This window comes from Oryx dammah, unplaced genomic scaffold, assembly GCF_014754425.2.
Source record: "Oryx dammah isolate SB20612 unplaced genomic scaffold, SCBI_Odam_1.1 HiC_scaffold_3, whole genome shotgun sequence".
Classification (NCBI taxonomy): Eukaryota; Metazoa; Chordata; class Mammalia; order Artiodactyla; family Bovidae; genus Oryx; species Oryx dammah.
The window spans coordinates 6425422-6449993 of NW_024070187.1; the positions used below are offsets into that span (position 1 = coordinate 6425422).

At 43.2% G+C, this 24572-nt stretch overlaps 1 protein-coding gene and 1 long non-coding RNA gene across 5 annotated transcripts in view; one reads left to right on the forward strand and one right to left on the reverse strand.

Annotated features, from left to right (window-relative positions):
• Nucleotides 1–23634, forward strand: part of SEC24D (SEC24 homolog D, COPII coat complex component) — a 113752-nt gene extending 90118 nt beyond the window's left edge. For both annotated transcript variants that reach the window (XM_040237393.1, XM_040237394.1), the window contains exons 13-22: nucleotides 4044–4160; nucleotides 4878–5048; nucleotides 6329–6425; nucleotides 6549–6694; nucleotides 7640–7778; nucleotides 8541–8659; nucleotides 13649–13828; nucleotides 15992–16183; nucleotides 18328–18417; nucleotides 22807–23634. In XM_040237393.1, the coding sequence (XP_040093327.1) occupies nucleotides 4044–4160; nucleotides 4878–5048; nucleotides 6329–6425; nucleotides 6549–6694; nucleotides 7640–7778; nucleotides 8541–8659; nucleotides 13649–13828; nucleotides 15992–16183; nucleotides 18328–18417; nucleotides 22807–22947 (1392 nt within the window). In that variant the 3' untranslated portion in view covers nucleotides 22948–23634. The remainder of the gene's footprint in view (nucleotides 1–4043; nucleotides 4161–4877; nucleotides 5049–6328; nucleotides 6426–6548; nucleotides 6695–7639; nucleotides 7779–8540; nucleotides 8660–13648; nucleotides 13829–15991; nucleotides 16184–18327; nucleotides 18418–22806) is intronic.
• LOC120861686 lies at nucleotides 2179–22811 on the reverse strand. Of its 3 annotated transcripts, XR_005720582.1 has the most exons (5): nucleotides 21141–22811; nucleotides 20567–20705; nucleotides 19792–19881; nucleotides 16815–16994; nucleotides 2179–4112 (listed from the first exon to the last, which is right to left on the reverse strand). It is a non-coding gene; the product is annotated as an uncharacterized LOC120861686 (long non-coding RNA). The 3 variants fall into 3 exon arrangements; XR_005720580.1 differs by lacking the exon at nucleotides 21141–22811 and having other exon boundaries at nucleotides 20567–20868; XR_005720581.1 differs by lacking the exons at nucleotides 16815–16994; nucleotides 21141–22811 and having other exon boundaries at nucleotides 20567–20868.
• Nucleotides 23635–24572: the final 938 nt, after the last annotated feature.

The following is a 24572-nucleotide window of genomic DNA, read 5'->3' on the forward strand; positions in this document are numbered from 1 at the left end:
TTGTCTTCATAAACGCTTCAGCTTGATTTCAAGATGCTGTGTCGCCACCTTCCCTCCACAGGAATTCATGGGCACCTGTAGGGTGAGGCGCCAGACCTGAGGCGGGCGCAGGGAGGGTGCTGTGGCTAGGGAAACACACGAGAGGAAAGCCGCAGGCCTGCCTTCTGCGTGGACCAGAGATCCTGGAAGACAGCAGAACACATAAGATGTCATGAATTCTAGAAAAGCCTCATCTACAAAGCAGAGTGGGGGCAGAGAGGTAGAGGCAAGCAGCTCTGCCGAGGGCGATGAGAACACCTCTCTCGGAAGAAAGGATGCTGGAGCTGAGTTTTGAACAGTGGGTTCTCCAGGTCAGGCCTCCTCAACCTTTCTCCATCGTAACGAGAAAGACATGTCACCCGTCTAATTCTGTATGATACCCTCATGTGGGCACAACCAGATTCTGGTAGAAACACAACATTTTGTAGGGACATAAGGTGTATGAAGCCATAGGAGCTCTTTCTTTTATTGCTACCTATCAAAGATTTTTGTGCTGGAAGAAGCATAAGCTGGAATCAAGATTGCCGGGAGAAATATCAATAACCTCAGATATGCAGATGACACCACCCTTATGGCAGAAAGTGAAGAGGAACTAAAAAGCCTCTTGGTGAAAGTAAAAGAGGAGAGTGAAAAAGTTGGCTCAACATTCAGAAAAGCTCAACATTCAGAAAATGAAGATCATGGCATCTGGTCCCGTCACTTCATGGGAAATAGATACTGGGAAACAGTGGAAACAGTGTCAGACTTTATTTGGGGGGGCTCCAAAATCACTGCAGATGGTGACTGCAGCCATGAAATTAAAGGACGCTTACTCCTTGGAAGGAAAGTTATGACCAACCTAGATAGCATATTCAAAAGCAGAGACATTACTTTGCTGACAAAGGTCCGTCTAGTCAAGGCTATGCTTTTTCCAGTAGCCGTGTATGGATGTGAGAGTTGGACTGTAAAGAAAGCTGAGTCCAAGGAATTGATGCATTTGAACTGTGGTGTTGGAGAAGACTCTTGAGAGTCCTTTGGACTGCAAGGAGATCCAACCAGTCCATCCTAAAGGAGATCAGCCCTGGGTGTTCTTCAGAAGGAATGATGCTAAAGCTGAAACTCCAGTACTTTGGCCACCTCATGCGAAGAGTTGACTCATTGGAAAAGACTGTGATACTGGGAGGGATTAGGGGCAGGAGGAGAAGGAGACGACAAGAGGATGAGATGGCTGGATGGCATCACTGACTCGATGGATGTGTTTGAGTGAACTCCGGGAGTTGGTGATGGACAGGGAGGCCTGGAGTGCTACAGTTCATGGGGTCGCAAAGAGTCGGATACAACTGAGCAACTGAACTGAACTGATCAAAGATTTTTTAAAGGATGTGATTAATGAAATTATTGTCTGAAATTAATAGCCATTATATATATAAAGAAAAAATATGGCTTAATTTTTTTTCTCTAATATTATACTTTATCTTTTTTCCTTAAGAGTTTTACTCAATGGGTAATACTAACTAGGCAATCATGTATGTGTAATTATGATTAACACCATATCCTGGATCATTGAATTCTCTCAATATTTTTGTATAATACTTACAATGATTCCTATGTCATATAATTAGGTAATTGAGGCATGAAAGTGAAAGAGAAAGTCGCTCAGTCGTGTCCAGATCTTTGCAACCCCATGGTCTGTGCAGTCCATGGAACTCTCCAGGCCAGAATACTGAAGTGGGTAACCTTTCCCTTCTCCAGGGGATCTTCCCAACCCAGGGATCAAACCCAGGTCTGCTGCACTACAGGCGGATTCTTTAATAGCTGAGCCACAAGGGAAGCCCCATTGAGGCATAGAGAAGTTAAATATGTTGTCCAGTGTCATTAAGCTAATAGAATGGCTGGGATTCTAAACCCATGCAGATAGGAACTATACCCATGATCTTAACTCCTGTGGTATAAAATTACAATCCTTCCATGAGTAGCAAAGATCTAGATGGATAGAAGAACTTTTGACAATAAATTCCTTAGGGAAATTGGGCAGGTAAGGCAAGAAAAGTCAGGGAGAAGATAGACTTTTAAGAAAGGTTTTATACCTTTTTTGCTACTTGAATTAAGACAAAAAAATACTTTTGTAAGAGTGATAAAAATGAAAAAAATTTAGTCACGGAATTTCAAAACCTTTAATGTGTTGTTATCAGTATCACTGGAAATGTTACTAGGATTCAGTTACTGGAGGTAACGTGTGTCTCTTGGCCAAAGTGCTGACAGCGTGCTTCTGTGCTGTGTGTCTGCACAAGGAGGGCCTCTGTCCATGCTCTTCACCTTCACAAGAAGAAGGAAGCTTCCCTCCTCCTCATTAATGTTGTGTCTGATAGTAACTATCAGTAGAAGTCTCGGGCAACGATAAAACTGCTGCTCATGCTGAGTCACACAGCAAAGATGAGACGGGGCTTGGGTTACCTCCCCTCCCCAGGGTGTTAGCGGGGACCCTCCCCCTGGGACCCAGTCCACAAAGCACATCAGATGTCACGTGGTGAGACACGTTAGGACCGGGCTGACCTTGAGTTCTCTTCATTTGCTTTTTGAGGAAGTCAGTCACAAACCCACATACCTTATTATTAGCAATAGCTTCCCAACATGTTTTGCAGCTGACCCGGGCACACCAGCCTGTGCCACTGAACCCCATCTTTGCACACACCGCTCCAGGTCACAGAAAGGGAGAGATATATTCCAGCCAGAGGGAACAGTGCAAAGATAAAGAGGTGTGTAAAGCATATGATGTATTCCAGGAAAGCAGGAAGGGTTAGAACTTCCAGTGTAGGGGATGGTCAGGGCAAGATTAGACTGGAAAACAGATTCAGACTCAGCTCCAGAGGGCCTTGAAACTGCTTTTCCGTGCTGTGTGACCTGGGCCAGACCGGAAGGGCCTCAGTTCTCCTGATCTTAACATGCAGCCCATACTGCCTTCTTCCCCAGGTTGTCAGCATGAAATAAATGTGTGCAAAGGTCTGGGGCAGACCTTTATAGTCTCCGCACACAGCAGATGTTGGTGCAACACATCCCACTGTTTCCTGGCCTTCCTGCCCAGATAAAGGGACGTGGACTTTATCCTGTAATGGAAAGCCTTCAGGCATCACAGGAAGAGCCACCTCTGTGATCAGAATGGTTGTCTTCGTTTCAAGGCAGGGATGTGCCCGGGCGACTTGAAGAGAGGCAGGACTGCAGGGGGGCAGTATCCCGTGTTACTTACTTTCCGTAAGTTTTGCTCATAGGCTACTTCTCAGCTCCTTAAATAAGATTTTAATCTTAATGCTGAGTCGATGTTCATGGTGCTCACCTGGGCTCTGTTACTTTGCAAGGACTGCAGGTCGACAGGGTCACCGTGATCGCCCAGTTTTCCCTCTGTCCTCTTGCCTGAAAGCTGGTTCCTGTGTCTCTTGTTGCCGCAGCACCACTGCATTCTTGCGCATTCCTCCTCGGCTACCACTGCAGGTGTCATCAGTGTTTACTCATGGTTTCAAAGAAGAGCTCCTATTCGGTCAGGATCCTGGGAACCGTATTATTTGCTTCTACTTTTGGGATTCACTTGGTTCTGAAAGACTTGTGTTGGCTAAAGGAGAAAGTATTTTTACTTGGACACATCATTTTAACAGGTGTTTAAAATGTCATGGTACAGAGACCTACATTTAAGTATTGGCTCTCTGGGGATTCCCGGTGGTCCAGGGGTTGGAACTCCGCGCTGTCACTGCTTGGGGCCTGGGTTCTGTCCCGGCTAGGGATTCTGCAAGCCCCACAGTGCAGCCGATATGTACATATTTATAGTCTCTTTCATTTACAGGTTGTTTGACTTGAAGCAGATCTCTCAGCCTCCCTGAGCCGGTTTCCCAGTCTATATAAGGCACAAGGTTATTGTGAGGATTAATGAGATGTATACAGTGCTCGGCTCATAGAAAGGACTTTTATTTTTTCTGAGTCCCTTACAATAAAACTTGCCCACCGAAGTCTTTTTTTTTTTCTTTCTTTTTTTAAAGGCAGCAGACTGCCCTGGGAAGCTGTTCATCTTCCATTCCTCTTTGCCAACTGCAGAAGCACCAGGGAAACTCAAAAACAGAGATGACAAAAAAATGATTAATACAGACAAAGAAAAGGTATTTGTAAACAGCTGCCCTTTGAAATGTCATGTCAGTTCTTTAAAAGGGAATAGAGAGAGAGGACCATGTGTGATTTGTGTAGGAAAGGGGGCAAAGTTACATGTATAAACCCAGGGTACTGTACATTGTAAGGAAGATTGTGAACTGTAAAAAATTGAAGAAACTATATATTCCTAGGGAAAGTGATATCTGACCTACATTAAGATAAAATCTCAAGCTTTTTCATGTATAACCCATGTAAGACACTGGTTGGTAAGGCTGTTACGGGGATGGGAGAAATGGGGGGAAACGCAGAAAGGTCAGGTAGAGGGTGAAAGTGATGGACAGCCCCCTAGGACGGCAGTCCTGAGGTGCCCGGGGCTCCGAATACGCTTTGCTCAAACCCTCTGAGGTGTTGCCCTGGGACCCAGTCGAGGGCAGGGTGAGCCGTGAGGCGGGCGTCCAGCCGGGGCCACGCCACCGCAGGCAGGTCGCCCCGTCTCGGCCTGTGCAGGGAGGGCAGCGGCGTCAGCGTCCCTGGAGTCATCGGGGTCAGCTGACACCACGCACACACGTGCACGTCACGTGGCACACGCCTGGCACGCGGGGCGCTCGATGCACAGCCGCTGCCCTGGGGACACCGCGGCTTGCTTCCTCAGCCTGAGAACGCAGTAGAAACTAACCATAGAAACGTTCCGTGGGTTTCATTCTCCCCCTGTGCGCGCTTTTCTTCAGATACTTTTCCAGCCTCAGACCAACGTCTACGACTCTCTGGCCAAAGACTGCGTGGCTCACGGCTGCTGCGTGACCCTCTTCCTCTTCCCCAGTCAGTACGTGGACGTGGCCTCCCTGGGGCTCGTGCCTCAGCTCACGGGGGGGACGCTCTACAAATACAACAGCTTCCAGGTAAATGCCCGCTGCCTGTTCCCCCGGTTTCCTCCTGCCTCTCGGAACTTAAGAGAGCTGCGCCCCCTTGTGGGCAGCCGACAAATGGGAACTCTGGAGCCGATGGGAAAGGATGGACCGGTGGTGAAGAATCGCTTTCCTGCGAAGGAGAGGGCGGGACGAAACGGGAGCGTTGCACTGGCGTACACACGCGACCGTGTGTCAGACACTAGCCAGCGGGGACCTGCGGTGCGGCCAGGGAGCTCAGCCCGGGGCTCTGCGACGACCTAGGCGGGGTGGGATGCAGGCTTAGGTCGAGGGTATGTAAGCATCCTTACCGCTGATTCACGTTGCTGTGCGGTAGAAACCAGCACAATGCTGTAAAGCAATTATCCTTCAATCAAAAAGAAATTTTTTAAAAAAATTAAAGAAAAAAAATTGCTTTCCTGCTTCCTAAGGTATGGCAACAGACTGAGCTCAATTTAGCCTCAGGTTTGAATATCAATGTAAGCTTCCTTGTTGGAGGGAAATAATACTTTCTATAAAATATTTATATGTTGTATAAAACTTTATATTCAGTGTATTTAAGATTGCTTTTTTAAAGTGACCATGTTTTGTTTTAAATTGTTATGGTTTGAAGGGGTCAGTTCATTATACCCCCTCTTCAAGCCTGAACTGAGTCAAGAGGTGATCAGAATGTCAGCACTGGAAGGGACCCAGCTCTGTGGGACTTGCTATTCCCTTCCCCTCCGTGAGAGAGACACCACCAGGCACAGGGTGGGCGCAGACAGAAGCGTCTCCTGTGGACCCCTGGCCCTTGCAAGCTCCAATATTGAGGGCCAGTCAATGCGTGCCGCCTGCAGGCTGCCCGCCCCCACCGCCCCACTGCCCTACCCAGAGGCTGCAGAAGAGGCTGAGCTCTGCCTACTCGGCTCCTTGTCCCAAACTCAGACCTCACCTGCCCTCACCTGAGAAGGGGTGAGGAGGCGCCTCTGATGTGTGTACCTCCACATGGAAACATGGAGTGGGAACGAGTGTTCCCCCAACAAATGTGACAATGTTCATCATCTTTATTTTGATGAATGTGATTGTTTTTAATTGCATAGCTACATACTTATATTGTAAACTAGCTAAGGGATTTGATAAGATCAAAGATTACAAATGAAATAACATTGAAAGGGCTTTCAGAACCTTAAGATTTCTGGATAAACTAGGTTTTAATCAAGATTTTTTTTTTAAAAAAGAATTGTTTTCAGTATTTTACTGCCACCTGGTGGACATGATCGTCCTTTATTTTTTAGATGCACTTGGACAGCCAACAGTTTTTGAATGACCTCAGAAATGATATTGAGAAGAAAATAGGATTTGATGCTATTATGCGGGTTCGTACCAGCACAGGTACTTTTCATTTATACTGTTTTTCAGGTCTCTGATGTATAATTGCTTCCTCTTGAAACTAACAACAGGCCAACAGAGAAAATGACAGTAAAATAAGGAGAAACAAAATTTGTTTTTCCTCAGGTTTCAGAGCCACTGACTTCTTCGGCGGCATTTATATGAACAACACCACTGACGTAGAGATGGCAGCCATCGACTGTGACAAGGCCGTGACTGTGGAGTTCAAGCATGACGACAAGCTCAGCGAAGACACTGGAGCCTTGATTCAGGTGACTCAGAATGGACTTCTGTCTTTTGCTTAGTTTGTTACTGACAGTGATCACTGGGGAGACTCCCAAGACCATCATCTGTCAGTCTCTCCCTAAGGAAGTCCAGCTCCGTTTCTCCGAAGGTGGAAGCCATTAGATTGGAGCGCTCTGTGGTTTATTCTGCACACCCTCATTCCTGTGCTGTTTCTCTGAACTAATGATGTCTATGGAGTCTTTTCATGAGACCCCACAGACGTGAGGTCAGATGACAGGCATTGGTCCCCAGCCCCCCGGGTTTGCTGCACCCCTGCCATGCGCCGGACACTGTGCTGAGACGGGTCATCATATCAGAAGCAAGTGTCCACAGGACATGGCTTTGTAGCAAGTAAGATTAACTAGAAGACTTTGGCATAAAACAGGAGAAATTCTAATGGTCCGTTTTCAGACAACAGTCTCATTCTCGAAGAAGGGAGAGGTTGACATCAAATTGAGGAAGAACTCTAGTAATGTGTACTTTAAAATGGGGAAATGGTTACTTGTTCGCATTACCAAAATGTATACGTTTATCATTAGTATAAAACCTGTCACCAGAGCTAGCTCTTTGTTTTTGGGTGAAGTGAGCCTGGAGTAGGACTATGATAATGTGAAGGTATTATTTCTGGACCTGAATCCCTGGCAGTAAAATCTAAGCTAAGAAGTGTAGCCTTGTTGTGGAAATGCAAACAGGTATTTGCATGTGAACAGCCCCATTAAAACCTAAGTTTAAACCAGCTAAATGCTGCATGGACACCCCGTGTATCACTGGCCATCATTCTCCCTTATGTGTTGTTTAGTCTTTAGCACTAATAGGAAAAGCCTGTTGGAGGGTTTAGAGGTCTTGGAGCTGTGCACGCTGTCCTGTGCATGTAAGTAAGACCAGGCTAGCTTGAGTGGACGTGCTAACCAGGAAACACGTTGCCTCTGCAGTGCGCCGTGCTCTACACAACCGTCAGCGGTCAGAGACGACTTCGGATTCACAACCTGGGCTTGAACTGCAGCTCCCAGTTGGCGGATCTGTATAAGAGCTGCGAGACAGATGCCCTCATCAACTTTTTCGCCAAGTCAGGTAACTCTCTGCCAATGCTGGGGTGCAGAGCACCTTGCCTAGTGGTTCAAGCAGTCTTGTAGGTTAAACCAAGTTAGTAACTAACAGGTCTTGGGATGGTGTAGCCTTCTGGTGGGTAAACTCAGAATTTATAAAAGCAGAGGGTGAAGAATAAGACTCAGCATTTCTAAGTCTAGACAAATAAGGGGACACTGAGTCCTTCCCAGGGCAACAGTTGAAATTGAGGAAGGTGATCCTGAGACTCACGATGGTGTGTGAGTGTGCCCTGTGGCACATGGAGATAATGGAAGAATAGGGTCCCTCACAGGAGACTGAACTGGATTAGCCTTACCGAGATAATTAGGAAGTGGTAGAGGCCCAAGGTGGAGTTTCCTGTCTGCTCCTCCCCTCCTTGCCCCAAACCCCAGCTGAAATTCTACACTGAGCTTTGGAAGAGCAGTCCAGCCCATAGGAGTTCAGAACATCAGAGACGGTGAACTGGTCTTGCTTTTCTCTGTGAGTAGAGTCCTGTGTCTAATCTTCTGAGGACTAATCTAGACCAATTTCCCACCTTTTGTTATAGGTAGGCTGCTGTTTTCCACTGGCTAAACCATCATACTTAGTCAAGAGGAGAGCCTTACCCGATGGCTTTAACATTTTAAAATGCTGTTATTCCTGGCTGAGCGATCTGAAGATAATAGCAATTTGTTCTTTGATTATATTTGGAGGGATCCATTTCTGAGCTAAACCTTTTATGCCCTTTTCATTGTTTTGTGCAAACAGCTTTTAAAGCCGTTCTACACCAACCCTTGAAGGTCATTCGGGAAATTCTGGTTAACCAGACTGCCCACATGTTGGCCTGTTACCGGAAGAACTGTGCTAGTCCCTCTGCAGCCAGCCAGGTAAGTCACCCGCTGTCTTTAGAGACCTGCTCACGTGGCGCTCTGCTGCTGAGGGCTGCTGTCGTCTGGGTACTGAGATGCTGCTTGGTGAACTGCAACCGAGAACACTGGGGGTGCCACTAGGGGACCACAGTATTTTTATGTGTGAAAGTCGCTCAGGTCTGTCAGACTCTGCAGCCCCGTGGACTGTAGCCCAGGTCTTTCCTCCATTGCAGGTGGATTCTTTATCAGCTGAGCTACCAGGGAAGCCCATGGTATTTTTATAGCCAACATTGAAAAAACTTAGTGGCCTTGCAACATGCATGAACCTCAGAATGTGTGTGCATATTATGCTGACAGTCACTACATTATGTAAAACAAAAGAATATTGTATGTAAGAAGTGCCAGTATAAATCAGGTTTTCTTTTGCATATAGATGATGAATATTACATTGTGAAATGGGGAAGCTTAAATACTTTTTGGATATATTAACAATCAAAGTTGACACGAGCTAATGGCAGAAATGACTTATCTATATTTTATAAACACAAAATTTATAAATTCTAAAGTTCTTTGTATTTAACAGTTAATAATAGGGAATTCCCTGGCAGTCCAGTGGTTAGGACTCTGTGCTTTCACTGCAGGGGGCACAGGTTTGATCCCTGGTTGTGGAACTAAAACCCCCATGCTCACAGCCAAAAAACAAAAAATTAATAATAGGTATGAAGAGTTTTGAAGAAAACTGGCTAATAACTTAAATTTTAGATCTTTTAAATAAATCTGACTTGTGAAAACAAAAGACAAAAAAAAAGGCAGAACCTCAGGCCCACATTTATTTTTGCATCTGTTCTTTTTTTCATAATCTTTCCCATCATAGCTAGATGCCATTTTTCATAGCTGTGTATTGAACATCTGAACACAGAATCAAAGAAGACAGCAACAGGTGGGAGACTTTCTGGTTAATTCTTGTCCACAGTGACACCTAAAACCCCACCTAAAGCCACCCTTCAGCAGCAACAATAGTAGAGACACATCTGGGGGCCAAATTCATAATCTGGATAATGCAGGAAATTAAAAGACTTTATTAGTTTGGACTTTTGACAGAAATTCCTTTGTTGTCCAGAGGGATTAAAGTAGCCACCCATTCTTTCATCCCCTGCTGATAATCACAGAAGCAACTCTTAGATCTGTGTGAGTGAGCCCTCTTTGCTAGTCAGAGGATTTGCCTCTTCAGTCAACTCAGCGCCAGTCCCGTTTCAGAGCATCCTACACAGAGCCCCCAGGAGCTCCTGGGTACAGGCCAGCCAGGACCACTGTACCCCCCAGTCTCAGTGTTTCGGAGCTCTGGAAACGTTGCTCTGTGTCTGGAGTGTTTCACACGTCAGGAGGACTTGCTGAAGAAGAACAGGTACAGTTAGTGAGCTCTAAGGAAGTTTATTTGCTACAACAATTGGATTCAAAAAAACCTTATGTTAAAAACAAATCTGTTGCCTGCTTAAGGGAAGAAATAAAACTGGTCGGTTCTTTCTGGTTTAAAGTTATAAGCTTTGCCTTTACTACTAGATCTGTTTGCCCAGTTTATTTCTGGAGTGACAGCATTCTGATGCCAGTCTGTTTCTGAAAAAAGTAGATAAAGATTATTCCTGTTCTTCTGGAGATTTTTCTTTCTCCATTAGCACATTTTAGTTGTACCGTTATCCATCAGGGAGTAGGGAAAATGTAGAGATGATAATACTGTTAGTAACAATGATATATTAAAAATACACCATTATTTAACAGAATGGCTAGACTTGAGGTTTTTCTCAGAGACTGTAACTTCAAATTTGGTGGTCTTTCCATAGTTCACTTGTAAGAAATTATTTCCATGGGGAAATTTGTAAAGGAATTCTACTGTTTTATTCAGTACTACAGAGCCCAAAGTTCCCTTGGTCCAAGCAAGACTGTTAAGGAGCTGTGTACTTGCATTATATGTACTGGACCTCAGGAGATACGCTTTTACTGAATTGCCAGGGCCAGCACAGGGTTGATGCAAAAGAGGAGCTTAAGGTGCAAACTTTAAGGAGGCACCCATTCTGCAAGTCATAGGATAGATGCTGGGTTAAGACATAGAATTTAAAACAACGTTAAAACAATTTTTTAACCTTACATAAGCAATGTAGCTTCCTTTTTTATTAAATATAACAACTCACTGTCCCAAACTTAAATATATTACATCATATGGGAGTACACTGACTTAAGGAGGTAAGTTGCATCACCTTAACTGGAAAGTAATAGTTTTTTGTTTGTTTGTTTGTTTTCCCATTACATCTGTTACTTCAAAACCCAAAGCAGAGAATTCTCCAAATTCAGTTAAACTGGACTCATATGAATTTGCACTCCCTCCTCACTCACACCTTTTCTTCCCGAGAGTAATTTCACTGTTTATGGAGAGGATCAGGGAGGCAAGGAGAGGTTTTAAGTTCTGATCTGTTACCACATTTTCTTCCCTACCTCAAAAACAGTGACTGACTGTTTTCTTTCACTCTAACTCACTTTTCTTCATCACAAAATTTCCTTCTTACTTTCATTCCCTGTTCTGTTCCTCCTGCCCTCTGTAGTCTCCTCTAATCAGACTTTTTAGCCCTGAAAGAGTCGTCATGGGCCAAGCTCAACTCTCTGGTATTTAGGGCAACAAATTTCTAAACTGTCTTAATATGACCTGATTAATGAGAAACAGCCAGTGAATTGCAAGATAATATTTAAAAACTGTACATACATGCTTCTCTATGGGGATCTGAGAACATTTTTAATCCATAACTGGTGATTAGCCCAGAAGTAGCCCCGGGGCCACTTGGCTCCAGTGACCATGCTTTGTGTCCTGTATCCTTGGCTTGTAATTTTTTTTTTTAATCCTAATTTTCCTTGGCTGAAAACATATTCCAGTACCAAATGCTGTCAAATAAAAATACTTTATGCTAAATAAGTGAAGTAAGTCAAAGAAAGATAAATACCATATGGTCTCACTTATATGGGGAATCTAAAAGACAAAAACCTAGCTCAGATAACTGAGAAGAGACTGCTTCTTCCTGGTGGCTGCCGGGAGGTGTGGAGGTGGGCAAAAAATGGGCGAAGGGGCTCAAAAGGTACAAACTTCCAGTTAGAAAATAAGTAAGTAATGGAGGTATGATGTACAGCATAGCTGCTCTAGTTAATGCATGTTTGAAAGTTGCCAAGAGTAAATATTAAAAAGTTCTCATCACAGGAAAATTCTGTAACTTTGTATGGTGATGATGTTAACTAGAATTGTGATCATTTCACAATATATACAGGTATCAATTGTTATGTTATATACCTGAAACTAATATAATGTTAAACAGTATTTCTCAATTAAAAAAAAATTTATGCTAGAGAAGAAATTCTAAGAGCACTTTGTCATATGAGGAAACATGCATTTATCTGTCTTTGGTTTTTTTGAAAGGAGATAAAAGTTGAGAGGAAAAACAAACTGCAAAGTAGAATTGTTCTAAAATATATTTTCCTTAACCAGTTAGAAAGTTTTGTCTTACATATTCCTTACTGAGAAGATCACAAGAAGCGATGATAAAGGGATTTGAGGAATAAATCCTATTAATAACAGAGCCCTAAGGGAAATTTTCTTTTCAGTGTGTATTCTGTTAAGTGCATATTTTTTTCATCATTAAGATAGAAAGCTAAAAAGAAATCATGAATTTATAGACCAGATATTTATATTTGCAGATTATCTATCTCCTGTATATGCTTTTCTTTTGGATATTTTGTTGTTCATTGACCTTACTATAAATGGAAGAAATGCCAGTCTCTCTTGATTCTTAGCCATATTTGTAAAACTGTGTTGGTAATGTTAAACACACAGGCAAATTATTTGTAATTTTTTTACTCATGTTTCTAGAATTGTGTTACTATTTGGAGAATCATATTATGGTATGTACTTGGAGACAGTTAGAATGAAGTCAGAATGAGCTCACATAAGCCAAAGAGAGGGTGGAGAGGAAGAAGGTACAGGTGGATTTTAAAGATTATAATGGTGGATTATAAAGGAATGGAGTTTGTGTTCTAATTGAAGGTAAAGAAAAAATGAAATCAGGGTTCATCTAGTAGTTCTAGTATCTAAAACAGGAAACATAAGAAGAAAAACATGTTTGTGGAATTGTAGGAGTTTGATTTTTTCCTGTTATCATTTAGTGACATACCTATTAAATTCACAAAACATTTTGTTTTAATTTCTGTATATATTGAGTGGTATTGTAATTTGAATTTTCCTTATTATGGTTTATCTGTCTGTATGTATATCATCCCCAGTGCACGTTAGACATCTTACATGTGGACTGTGGCTCATTCCTCTGCAGAGGCCTTGATGCTTTGATAGAACCTGTGACACAGTCGTCCTTCAGTGTCTGATGAGTCTGTAACTGTGAGTTTAAGCTGCAGGAAGAGCACAGAGGAAGAGAGATCTCAGGGGTAGCTGGAAATGCTGTTCTTGAACTCAAGACGTAGAAAGAAGCTGGTAATACAGATTAGGAAACAACTTATACATTTCATTTCATTTAATAAACGTGTATATGACACTGTGTGCTGGGCATTACTTTAAGTACTGCACACATCAGAAACAATTTAATTCTCCTAACCTCCCCCAGGATCGTGAAGTAGAGGTGCTATTATTTTAGAAGAGAAAATGGAGGAAAAGAGAGGATGAGGAGTTTTTGCGAGGCATACAGCTGGTAGGAGTCATGGCCGGGACCGCATGGCCCGCGGTGAGCTGTGCTGAGGAACACTGTGCCAAGCCTCCAGGGCCCTGGAGAGCGTGACAGCCACCTGCCGCTCTCTGAATACCTGCCCCGGGCTGCTTTCCCTGCTCTAGGAGCTGCATGTGGGTTACCGGATGCTCTCTGCATCCTCAGAGGCAAAACTTGTTTCTCTTTTACAGGTAAAGTGCAGTGGGTCTTGATTCTCAGCAAAGAGCAAGCATCTGAAACCAGTGTCTCTCTCTTCCAGCTGATTTTGCCGGATTCCATGAAAGTCCTGCCGGTGTACATGAACTGCCTGTTGAAGAACTGCGTGCTGCTCGGCAGACCCGAGATCTCCACGGACGAGCGGGCCTACCAGAGGCAGCTGGTCATGACCATGGGCGTGGCCGACTCGCAGCTCTTCTTTTACCCACAGCTTCTGCCCATAGTAAGTAGGAAGCGCGCTGTGGTGGCGCATTTCCTGGAGACGTCCGGGAGAGAATCATCCTTTGTTCTTAACCAGAAACTTCGGTGTCACATGCAGTGCAGGCCTGAGACGGGCTTGGGGCGGGGCACTCCAGCTCGGGGCACTCCAGCTCGGGGCACTCCAGCTCGAGGCACTCCAGCTCGCGGAACTGGCGGGTGACTGCGTGTCTCCCTTCATTCCCAGAGGGGTCCTCTTTGACGGATTAGGCAGACTGAACGGTCAGGAAGGCCAGCTTCAGTTGAAGAAATCTACTTTATGGCATGAAAGGCAACTGCCATATCTGTGTGGACTTTGATAAACACACATATATTTGTTTTTAGACAGTGTATTAATTGAGAGTCACCACGTTTAATCAGAATGGTTCTGATAAGCCTTGTGCAGACGCCCTCAGGGAATTTACCTGGTGATGTACTCTGCTTCTTTACTGAAGATAGCTCTGACGTGCTCTCCTCCTCGGCTTCTTCCCCCCGAGACCTAGCAGGTTATAACTGCGGGATCATAGCGGGGACAGCCGAGGGCTGGTTTCTGACTCCTGGATCAAAACGCACGCCCGGGCTCTCAGTGGTAGTGCAATTAGGAAGAGTGAACGTACGTTCAAATAATTGATTTTCGGATAAAACTGGACTCTGCCAGAGAAGCTAGGACCCTGGGGAACACGGACATGACGGTCTCACTAAGACCAACTTGGCGACTTGCCGTGTGGGCTCCTCGCAGTCCTCTGACAGTCTCTCCCTCTAGAGCGCCCTCTTCACCTGCTTCCCGGGTTGCTCTCCCGCCGCCGCCTTTGCTGGTTTTCCCTGCTTTCCCCGTGCGGGCCCCCAGGGCTCAGGCCCCGGGACCCTTCTGTCTGAGCACACAGCCCTGCGGGGGTCTGACCTGCGTCAGGCTGGCAGCCACAGTCTGTGCCAACGCTCAAGCTCCCGTCTGCAGCCGGCACCGCCCTGAGCTCCGCAGCGCTGGCGCTGGAGCCCATCTCCGTGGGCTGTGAAGGGCACCGCCCCTGAGCACGCTGGGCCTCGTCTCCTGCAGTCTTCCCCCCCTGCGTCTGCCACCCTCTCTCCTTCCGGTTCCTCAGGACCAAAGGCCCACGCTCACCCTTTGACTCTCTTCTTCCTCACCCACCACATCTCATCCGGCAGCACTCTTTCCACACCCACTGTCACCACCCAGACTCCAGCAGAGTCGCCTCTTCTAACAAGCTTGCTTCCTGGCACCTGTGGCCCCCCAGTCTCTCTTTGGCCCGGAAGTTCGAGTAACGCCGTTCAAATAAGTGTCGGTTCATGGCCCTCCGCCCCTCAGAACACCTCAGGATTTCCCACTTCAGTTGAAGCCGATCTGCTTCCCGCCTGCACCCCGCCCTGCTTTCTGTCTGACCTATCTTATTTCTCTGTCTCTGTACTCCAGCCACACTGGGCTCCTTGCCGAGACAGTCCTGCGCCTCAGGCCCTCTGCACCCGATGCCCCCCATCTGGAATGCCCACGCCCCCCCGCTCAGATGTTACCTTCTTAACAAACCTCCTGGACTCCCCTGTTTAAAACTACCACCACCAGTGTGCTCTATCCCATTGCCCTGCTTCACAGCACTTAGTTCGGTCGCTCAGTCGTGTCCAACTCTTTGGACCCCATGAATCGCAGCAGGCCAGGCCTCCCTGTCCATCACCAACTCCCGGAGTTCACTCAAACTCACATCCATCGAGTCGCTGATGCCATCCAGCCATCTCATCCTCTGTCATCCCCTTTTCCTCCTGCCCCCAGTCCCTCCCAGCATCACAGTCTTTTCCAATGAGTCAACTCTTCGCATGAGGTGGCCAAAGTACTGGAGCTTCAGCTTTAGCATCATTCCTTCCAAAGAACACCCAGGGCTGATCTCCTTCAGAATGGACTGGTTAGATTTCCTTCACAGCACTTAACACCATCTAAATTTCTATATACTTAGATTATCTGCTATCCTTTCTTCCCTCCAAAACATGGTTAGCTATACAAGGTGGGGATTACTGTCTAATGACTAGAATGCCTGGTGCAGAGCAAGGACTCATTGATGTGAGCTGGGAGGGAGGAGGGGGAAAGGGTAGGAGAGGAAGGAGGGAGCAGGAGGGCCTTCTGACTCTCGCCTCTGCCTCGCAGCACACCTTGGATGTCAAGAGCACCACGTTACCTGCTGCTATTCGCTGCTCTGAGACCCGTCTTTCAGAAGAAGGAATCTTCCTCTTGGCCAATGGTCTAAACATGTTCTTATGGTTGGGAGTAAGCAGCCCACCAGAACTGATTCAAGGCATCTTTAACGTGCCATCTCTTGCACATGTCAACACAGATATGGTAGGTATATTTTTGTCTTTGTTTTGCAGTAATAAACAAATTCTTAAATGCTTTTTGTTCATGTGCAACCATGTATTATAGACAAAACAATAAGGTCTGTAGTTCTATATAAGAAATTTCATGTTTTAATGAATAACAATTAGCTAGCATAAAGTTGTTTGTATAAAGTATTATCCAACAACCAAATTAATGCTTTAATAGAGACTGCCAACACTACCAGAGCATTTCCTATTTGTTAATCACTGTGCTCCAAATACTTTAAACACACTATTTCATTTAATTCTTGTAACAAATCTGAGACAGATACTAGTATCAACATTTTCTAGACATCTCCAGTGAGGTGTAGAGATAAGTTCTTTCAGTAGTAAGTGGCAGAGGTGGGAAGTGAGTTTGGTCTTAGGCTCTGGGCTCTTCCCTGGTGCTGAACTACATATTCACCAGGAAGTAGAATCTGTCAGACCTGTTTAGCTACAGATATGACCATCCCACAAAAACAAATTATGCACCCTTCTGTTTCATTTATTTCAAAAGAGATTTTAGATTTGATGTGGAATGAACACAAATGATGTTCTTCTTAAACTATAATTGTTGGTTTTCCTAGTATACTCTGAGACTCACACTGACTGCATACCTTATTTGCAGACCATTGTGTGAGCCCCACTGCTGTGATGGTTGTCTTCCTCTGCTTGACTGGATTCCCTAGGAATTCAGATACAGAATGCAGCAGAGAATTTGTTCCCTGAGTCCTCACTCACATTTTGGCAGATGGCTTAAGGCTTTAATTTCTGGTATGAAGGTAGACACATAGCATCTGGAGGAGGAGTCTGGATTAAAATCTCAGGTTAAATAGATATGTGGTCAGTTTAGAGAGCTGCATATGTATTATGAATGTAAAAAAATATTTTTAAAGAAGTTAAAGGTATTCATTAAGAGGTTAGTTTTAAGATGAAGATTTAGAAATAGTAAGATATTTGCATATGGTTGAAATTAAGAATTAGAAATGCAATTTCTTAAAAATTAAAATTCAGTGGGCAAAGAACTATAAGTATGAAGAATGTTTATATAAAATTTAAGGAAGCCTCCTCATGTCATATATTAAACATTAAATTTCACATTAAATTTAAATTTCACATATGAAATAAATGTTAATGCATATTTGTTGAATATACATATGAAGTAGCCAAAGTCTGTCCACCACAAAGCAACAGATTGCTAGGTTTGTGCTTATGTCTCCATATTTCTTCTCAACCTTCTTCAAAAAGTAAGACAAAAAAACAAATATTGCTTTCTTTTTAGAGGCAGTTGGCACTTTGAGATATATACATAAAGTATACTTATTTTATGTTTGTTTTTTAAGTGAAAATTTAAAAATAGTCTTAAAGAGACTACATAGAGACGACATAGAGAATACATAGAGGGTGTGGATTATGAATATAAATAATGAATTTCTTGCCATTTTTTTTTAACAACTCCTGTGAAAAATATTGGCTATGATCTTTTCCTGAGATGTGTGACTTTTTGGTAAAATGTTCCAGTTCACTTTTCCAGTGGCTAACTCACAGATGTTGTCTTAGCTCTTGGTATCTCCTTGCTTAGAAGTAAGCATTAACATTTACTGTCTTAATGAAAGAAATCTAAGTCCAGATCTCTCATGTCCCCCGGGGGCCACATGCAGTGGGTGCTATCTTTTATATACCATTAACCCAGATTTCAGGGAAATCTAAGAGGCCACATTCCCTCTGAGAAGTCAGCATTTGGTGGTTTGAATGTTGGGACAGTGGTATTTGGATGGCATTTTCCACGTGGGGTAATGCCTCAGGGTTCTGCTGCTGATCCACTGAAGGAATGAGGTATATCCTTCTCTCATAATGCAGCCTTGAGATATCCATCTTGCAAAGGAATTAAAATCATGGTGACTTGACATTCTTTGCAAAAATCATATACTGTTTGTGTCAAATTATGCTGATAAGTATGAATAATTTTTAATACATTTTTATTTCACATTTTTGATTTTTAGATAGATGAACTAAGCCAACAGCGTGGAAGGATATTTTTTAACTTTAACATTCTAATAATCTCATTCTGCTTCTATCTAAATGTTATAACTTGTACTGAAACTTAAACTTTATTCTCCTTAAATTTAGACATTATTGCCTGAGGTGGGAAATCCATACTCACAAACACTCAGAATGATAATGGGTATTATCCAACAAAAGCGGCCATATTCAATGAAGGTAAGAATGAGATTTTCTTCTTTCTTCAAGTGTTTTGATTTCCTTACAGACTTTAAAATGCATGTCCTATATTTTTATAACATGATTTCTCATAGAAAACTCACAGTCTCTGAGGATACCTACTTACCTGTCAACTACACACATACAAAAATAACTATCACCATGCATTAACTATGGGTTATCTTAGTATTAACTTAGAAACAATTGATATTATTAAGTCTTTGAAATGACTTTTCCTTCAATGCTTAAAATTATAGAAGTATAAAAGCATTTGTTAAATTTGACTTTTACAGCTTTTGATTTATTATCTCTGAAAAATTTTGTTATCCTAGTCCTTCCAAGCTTTTTTTGAGTGTGAGTAAAAGAATGTAAAATGTCTGTTAAGTCAGGAAAATTATGCCTTGTGGCTAAGTGCCAAGTACTCACCCCTCTTTTCCTTTTCAAGCTCAATAGTAGAATTGCCTGGAATGTACAGATGACAGTGGTCTATTACTGTACTACTTCTTGCAGAGGTGCAGGACACTCAGCTGCAGGCAGGCCTCTACAAGAACCAGGGTATTGTGGGGCTATTGTTCCCCCGAAACATAAATATTATATCAGTTTATATCAATGTTCTTTACCATGATAGATACTCATGCATGCAAACATCAACTTTAGTAGAACTTAGTAAAGTTGAATAAAGAGCTTTATAATCTCTAGGACATCTGGGTAAACAAAACCTTTCCAGAACTGTTTTTACATCACTATTGGGTTCAGTTTTAGGGCAGGCCCTAGAGATGGCAGAGAAGGCTCAAACTAAACATGTTCTTCACACAACAACACTCTGAACACCCTGGAGACGTGTGATGAAATCTTAGGGTCTTATGACACACAGATTGACCAGAACTAGTGTTCAGAATGCACAGCAAGGATGAGCCACCTTTGTCCTAGTGGCTGCATCTCCACAACTGGCCCCAAATTGCAGAGAAGGAGCCAGACTAAACGTGGCAGTCACCCCTGTGCTCAGTAACCCCTTCTTTCAGGAAAAATGAAAATCCTTTCCCCTCCTCTGCTTTCTCTCACCTGCTTCATGGCCTGCTTATCAAGGTCATGTCAGCTGTGGTTATTAAAATATCTGGATTAGTCACCAAATATGATATGTAAATAAAATATAAGAAATTATATAATATTAATTTTAGCTTAAATGATTTTTTTTATGTGCTACCTGCAGATGTATCTCTGTTTGAAAAATCCTTGATATTTTCAGGGTTTCAAAGAATTTGAAAATCTAAAATCCAGAAATGTGAGAGCTGAAGGAATCCCGGAGATGCCTGGTCCCCCACAGCCTCTCAGCTGCCATTGCTGCTTAGCAGACGTGAAAAGGAGTGTGCTCACCTGGTCAGGGCGCACAGCTAGGTCACAACAGACACAGGCCTGTCCTGGCTGTTCAGTCCATACACTTGGTTTTACATCTTCTTCTCCAACCTTTGAAAATGGATCACACAAAGGAAATGAAGACACATTTAAAGAGTCTTTATATCTTTGAAAGAGTCCAGATTGACTAGGAGGAGAAAAGGGTCAAGGATAGCAAAATCAAACCAGAAGGCATTGCTACCTTCTCGATTATGCTAGTTAGTTTTTCAGAGAATCAGCCCTCTTAGAGCTCACTGTCAGCAGTCTTACATTTGTGGGAGAATTAAAAAAGAAAAGATTTCTATCACAGTGTATTCCCAGATTATCTAAATCAAATGCTTTACTGAAATTCTAGCCCTGCCCTGCTCATGGTTCTCCAGGCTCCAAAGTATCTCTTCTTCCTCTTGTGCTTCCTAGAATACTCCCTCCCCACTGGCTCCTTTCCAGTTTTCAAGCTGTTGTCACATCTTCCTTCTTTGAAGCTGCTGCTTCTCCAAGATGCTGCTTCCTTTTCCTTTTTATCCCACAAATGTGTACTGAACAGTAGAAACATAGCAGGCATTTTCCCACCATGCTTCCTGAAATGTTAATAACTGCTTGTAATTTCCTTCCCAGCTCCAGTTTTCTCTGAACTGTCAAACTGCTAAAAACATTTTCTTCTCAACCCCTTTACAGGATTGAGTACTGCTACTTACCTCAATGTTTCTCTTCTGTCCGCTTTCAAGACATCATACTCTCCTGATTCTTTCTCATTGACCTTTTTCCTTTGGCTTCTCTTCATTCATCTGCCCTTTAAGACAAGTTGATGCTCTCCTGAGTTATACCCATGGCGCTTTCCTTTCATTCAGCATACTCCTTTTGGGCCCTCCTGATCACTGCCGTCATTTATCTGTGCCCTGTGAAACAGGCAATGTGAGAGAAGAAAATGCATTTTGAAGTACAATAATTCTCTAAGCACTGGTAACATGGCCCAGAGAATATCCCATTTAGACCAGTTGGATTAACCAGTCCTTCCACGGAGAGGGCACACAGGAACATGGCGGGGAGACCAGCAGTGACCACTTTATAGTCCTCTCCCCTCCCCTCCCCACCCCACTGAGCTGCGTCCCTCCCTATAGAAACACTGAGGGGAATAACACACAGATTCCCAGTCCCTCCCAATATACTTTCTCCTCTGACGTGGGTGGTGTATCCATGAGAAGACTACCGGCATGTCAAGATGCCATATCCACCACTTCTATAAATGCAGTTCCCTGACACTTTCCACCAAGTGCTGGGTGATCCAGCTTTGTAGAGACTCAAATGCGATAGCAGGATATTAATTCCTTTACCTTAAAGATGAGTTTCTTCCAAGGTTGAAATTCATCCCCTCTTCCATTTCCTACTTCAGATCATGGCCAGATGAACACATCAGAGAAGGTTTTACAGTGACCACTACATTTAAATAAAAAACTAAATAAATGAATGGCAGTACCCCCCAGATGAGCAATATGAACTTCGATTAATTTCCATAGAAAAATTAAATTATAAGGAAATTAGGGCCTCAAATCCTTCCCTCCATGGTGTTTTTCTTCTGCCCAGTGTCAGCCTGAGCTGTCTCACTGAGGCCAGACCCACACTGGTGTTGCCCATAGCAGACAATGGCAGAGTCCTAGCGGCACCCGGGGAAAGGTGGAGAGGACAATTTACTTGTGTAAATTTCTCTTTTCAAGAAAACTGCCTTGGTTTCAGGCTCACCAGGATGCACACTTTCAACTCCTTGGCGATGTTCCCATGGGAGGGGCTAGTTTCTTTCCCCCATCAGATGGAATATGACTCTGCACACTGCTGTTCCAGTGTCAGGGCCTGGCACAGACCAGCCAAGACATCACATGTGTCCGTATCCACGTGGAATTAGCCAGCTCAAAACAGTAGCTGCATCCAGCTGATATGGAACGTGCCTTCCTCGTCGTAGCGGGTGTGAAGCTGGTAGCTGCAGGCACTTTGGGTGGTTTCACCAGGCAAAAGGAAGTGAGAGATGATGCCCTGGTTCTTCTTAATTGTACCAGGTGGTAGATGGAGACAATGATTTGCACATCTGTCTCCATTAACCACACACACAGCTCAACAGATATCAAATTCTGACCATTCTGATCGTCTGCTTTAACTTCTTGAAATACAAGTGACTAAGTGGGTCAACAGAAGAGCTGAGAGTATTCATGACAAACTACCTTTTTCTGGGCTTCCTCCCCATGGGTCTCTCCCTCTAGAGCAGCACTGTCCAATAATGCAAGCTGCACATTAATTCTATACTTTGTAGCAGCCACAATTAAAATGAAAAACAATTTTGATACGGTTTTAACTTATCCAAAATATTACCATTGCCACATGTAATCGGTGTAAAATTATTTTTTAAGATTAATTTCAGTAGTTTAAGAACATTATCTTCTCCATCTGTTTCCTTTGCAGCTATACTGCCTCATTCAGGTCTTGACTGTCTCCCACCTTAGATGCTTCCAGCTGCTTCCTGTCTCATTTCCCTCATCCCCCTAGTGAACGCTATGCACCACAGCCAGTTGTTCTTCATCACCTTCACTGATTCACATTTTCTACAAAAACCCAAACGTGTCATCTCCCACGGACTTATAGAAGTGTGTGCTAATTTACCTGCCATCCAGGACTGTGTATTTGGCACGTGGTTCCCCAGTAGAAAGCTCCCTAACACCATACTCCCACATCCTTAAGGAAATCCTACCCTGTCCTTTAAGGTTCAGCGAGTCACTGCCATTGTGAAGCCATTTCCGTAGCATTCTGCTTTTGTTTCATTGTTGCCACTTACATGTCTTGATTTTTGTGGCTTTGCGCCACCTCTCTCCACTCTGGGTAACAGGCATTTTCCTGTCCTCCTCCAAGGCCTCATAGACAACAGACATGTAATTCTGGTGGAACTGAAGCATACAGAATTGAGCCACATTCAGGAAATGTTTATAACCAGCTGCCTTATTGTTTTCTTTCTAGCTGACGATAGTAAAGCAGCGAGAACAGCCAGAAATGGTTTTCCGACAGTTCCTGGTAGAAGACAAAGGACTTTATGGAGGATCATCCTACGTGGATTTCCTTTGTTGTGTTCACAAGGAGATCTGTCAGCTGCTTAATTAACAGAAACTTCTCTATTGTTAATACTGCATTTCTAGGGAGACACTCTCCTTCTTGGTGCCTAATTCTCTGGATAGTAACAGTCTAGTTTTGATTTCTTGCTCATTTTCAGAATAGCTTTCCAAGACGGCATTTTAGAACTTCAGCTTTGGTGCTCAGGTATAAAGCCAATTGAGGTACAATTGTACCTTAAAGGGAACAGTCTATTTCTGATTGCACAATTTTTAAAAAAATGATGCAGTTTGCATTTCATGAAAGGCATAGTTTACAGAACTGTAAACATTCTCAATTTTCTTTGTGCTAGACATAAATTATTTTTCAAAATGTATAGATTTGGGGTAAAAAGTTGTCTCGGTTCCTCTCCCATTTACAGTAAGGGATAAAAAAACTTAATTTTTACATTATACTTAATTTTTTTAAAACAATATAACCCCATTGAACATTTCTCAACTTAAGGTTTGCATAGCAGACTTTTAAATAACCTTGGAATCTATTTTGTGGAACAATTTGTGTTCTACGTTTTTTTCATAATTATATGTTGTGTATGTTAAGACTATTTTCCAGTTGTTATTTTGTCTGTAAAACCATCTTTATCAATATTCTTCATGGTTCCCTGTACAATTTTGATGGTTTCTACCTGTATATAATGGATCTTAACCAATATCAATAAATCACTTCATATGCTCTTAACTACCAGGTAGAATTCATTATTTAGGTATTTTGAGGTTTTAAAAGAAATAAGAGTGGTAGTTAAAGTGTCTTGGAGAAAGTTGGATGGATGGATCACTAAAAAAACTAAGTTTTGGGGGTGAGTTGGGAAGAATTAGGTAAATAAATAAAGCAATGTCAGACAGTGTACTCAAGAAAGGCAGTTTAAAAGTTCTCCAATGTGTCTTGGTGAGCAAAATAAATAAAAACAGGACCATTATTAATGAATATACATAAACCTAGGAGAGTAGCTTTGAGTGGTGTGACACAAATATCTGTCCTTCTCTCTCCTGCTCAACTCTGATGTCAGTAATTAATAAGAGCTAAAGTATACTGAATACATACAATGTCCCAAGAACTGCACTGGCTGCTCTGTGAACATCTCCACATTTATTCCTCACAGTAACCATAATCTTATTATCAGCCCTATTCACAGATGAAACAAGCTTGAAATGGCTAAGGATTTCATCTGTGATTACAGGTCACTCCCTAGAGCCAGACATCTGAGAGTGTGAAGTCAAGTGGGCCTTAGGAATCATTAGTATGAACAAAGCTAGTGGAGGTGATGGAATTCCAGTTGAGCTATTTAAAATCCTAGGAGATGATGTTGTTAAAGTGCTGAACTCAATGTCAGCAAATTTGGAAAACTCAGCAGTGGCCACAGGACTGGAAAAGGTGAGTTTTCATTCCAATCCCAAAGAAAGGCAATGCCAGACAATGCTCAAACTACCACAGAGTTGTACTCATTTCACATGCTAGTGAAGTTATGCTCAAAATCCCTCAGCATCATGTGAACCAAGAACTCCCAGATGTATATAATACAAGCTGGGTTTCAAAGAAGCAGAGGAACCAGAGATCAAGATGCCGGCATTCGTTGGATCACGGAGAAAGCAAGGGAGTTCCAGAAAAACATCTATTTC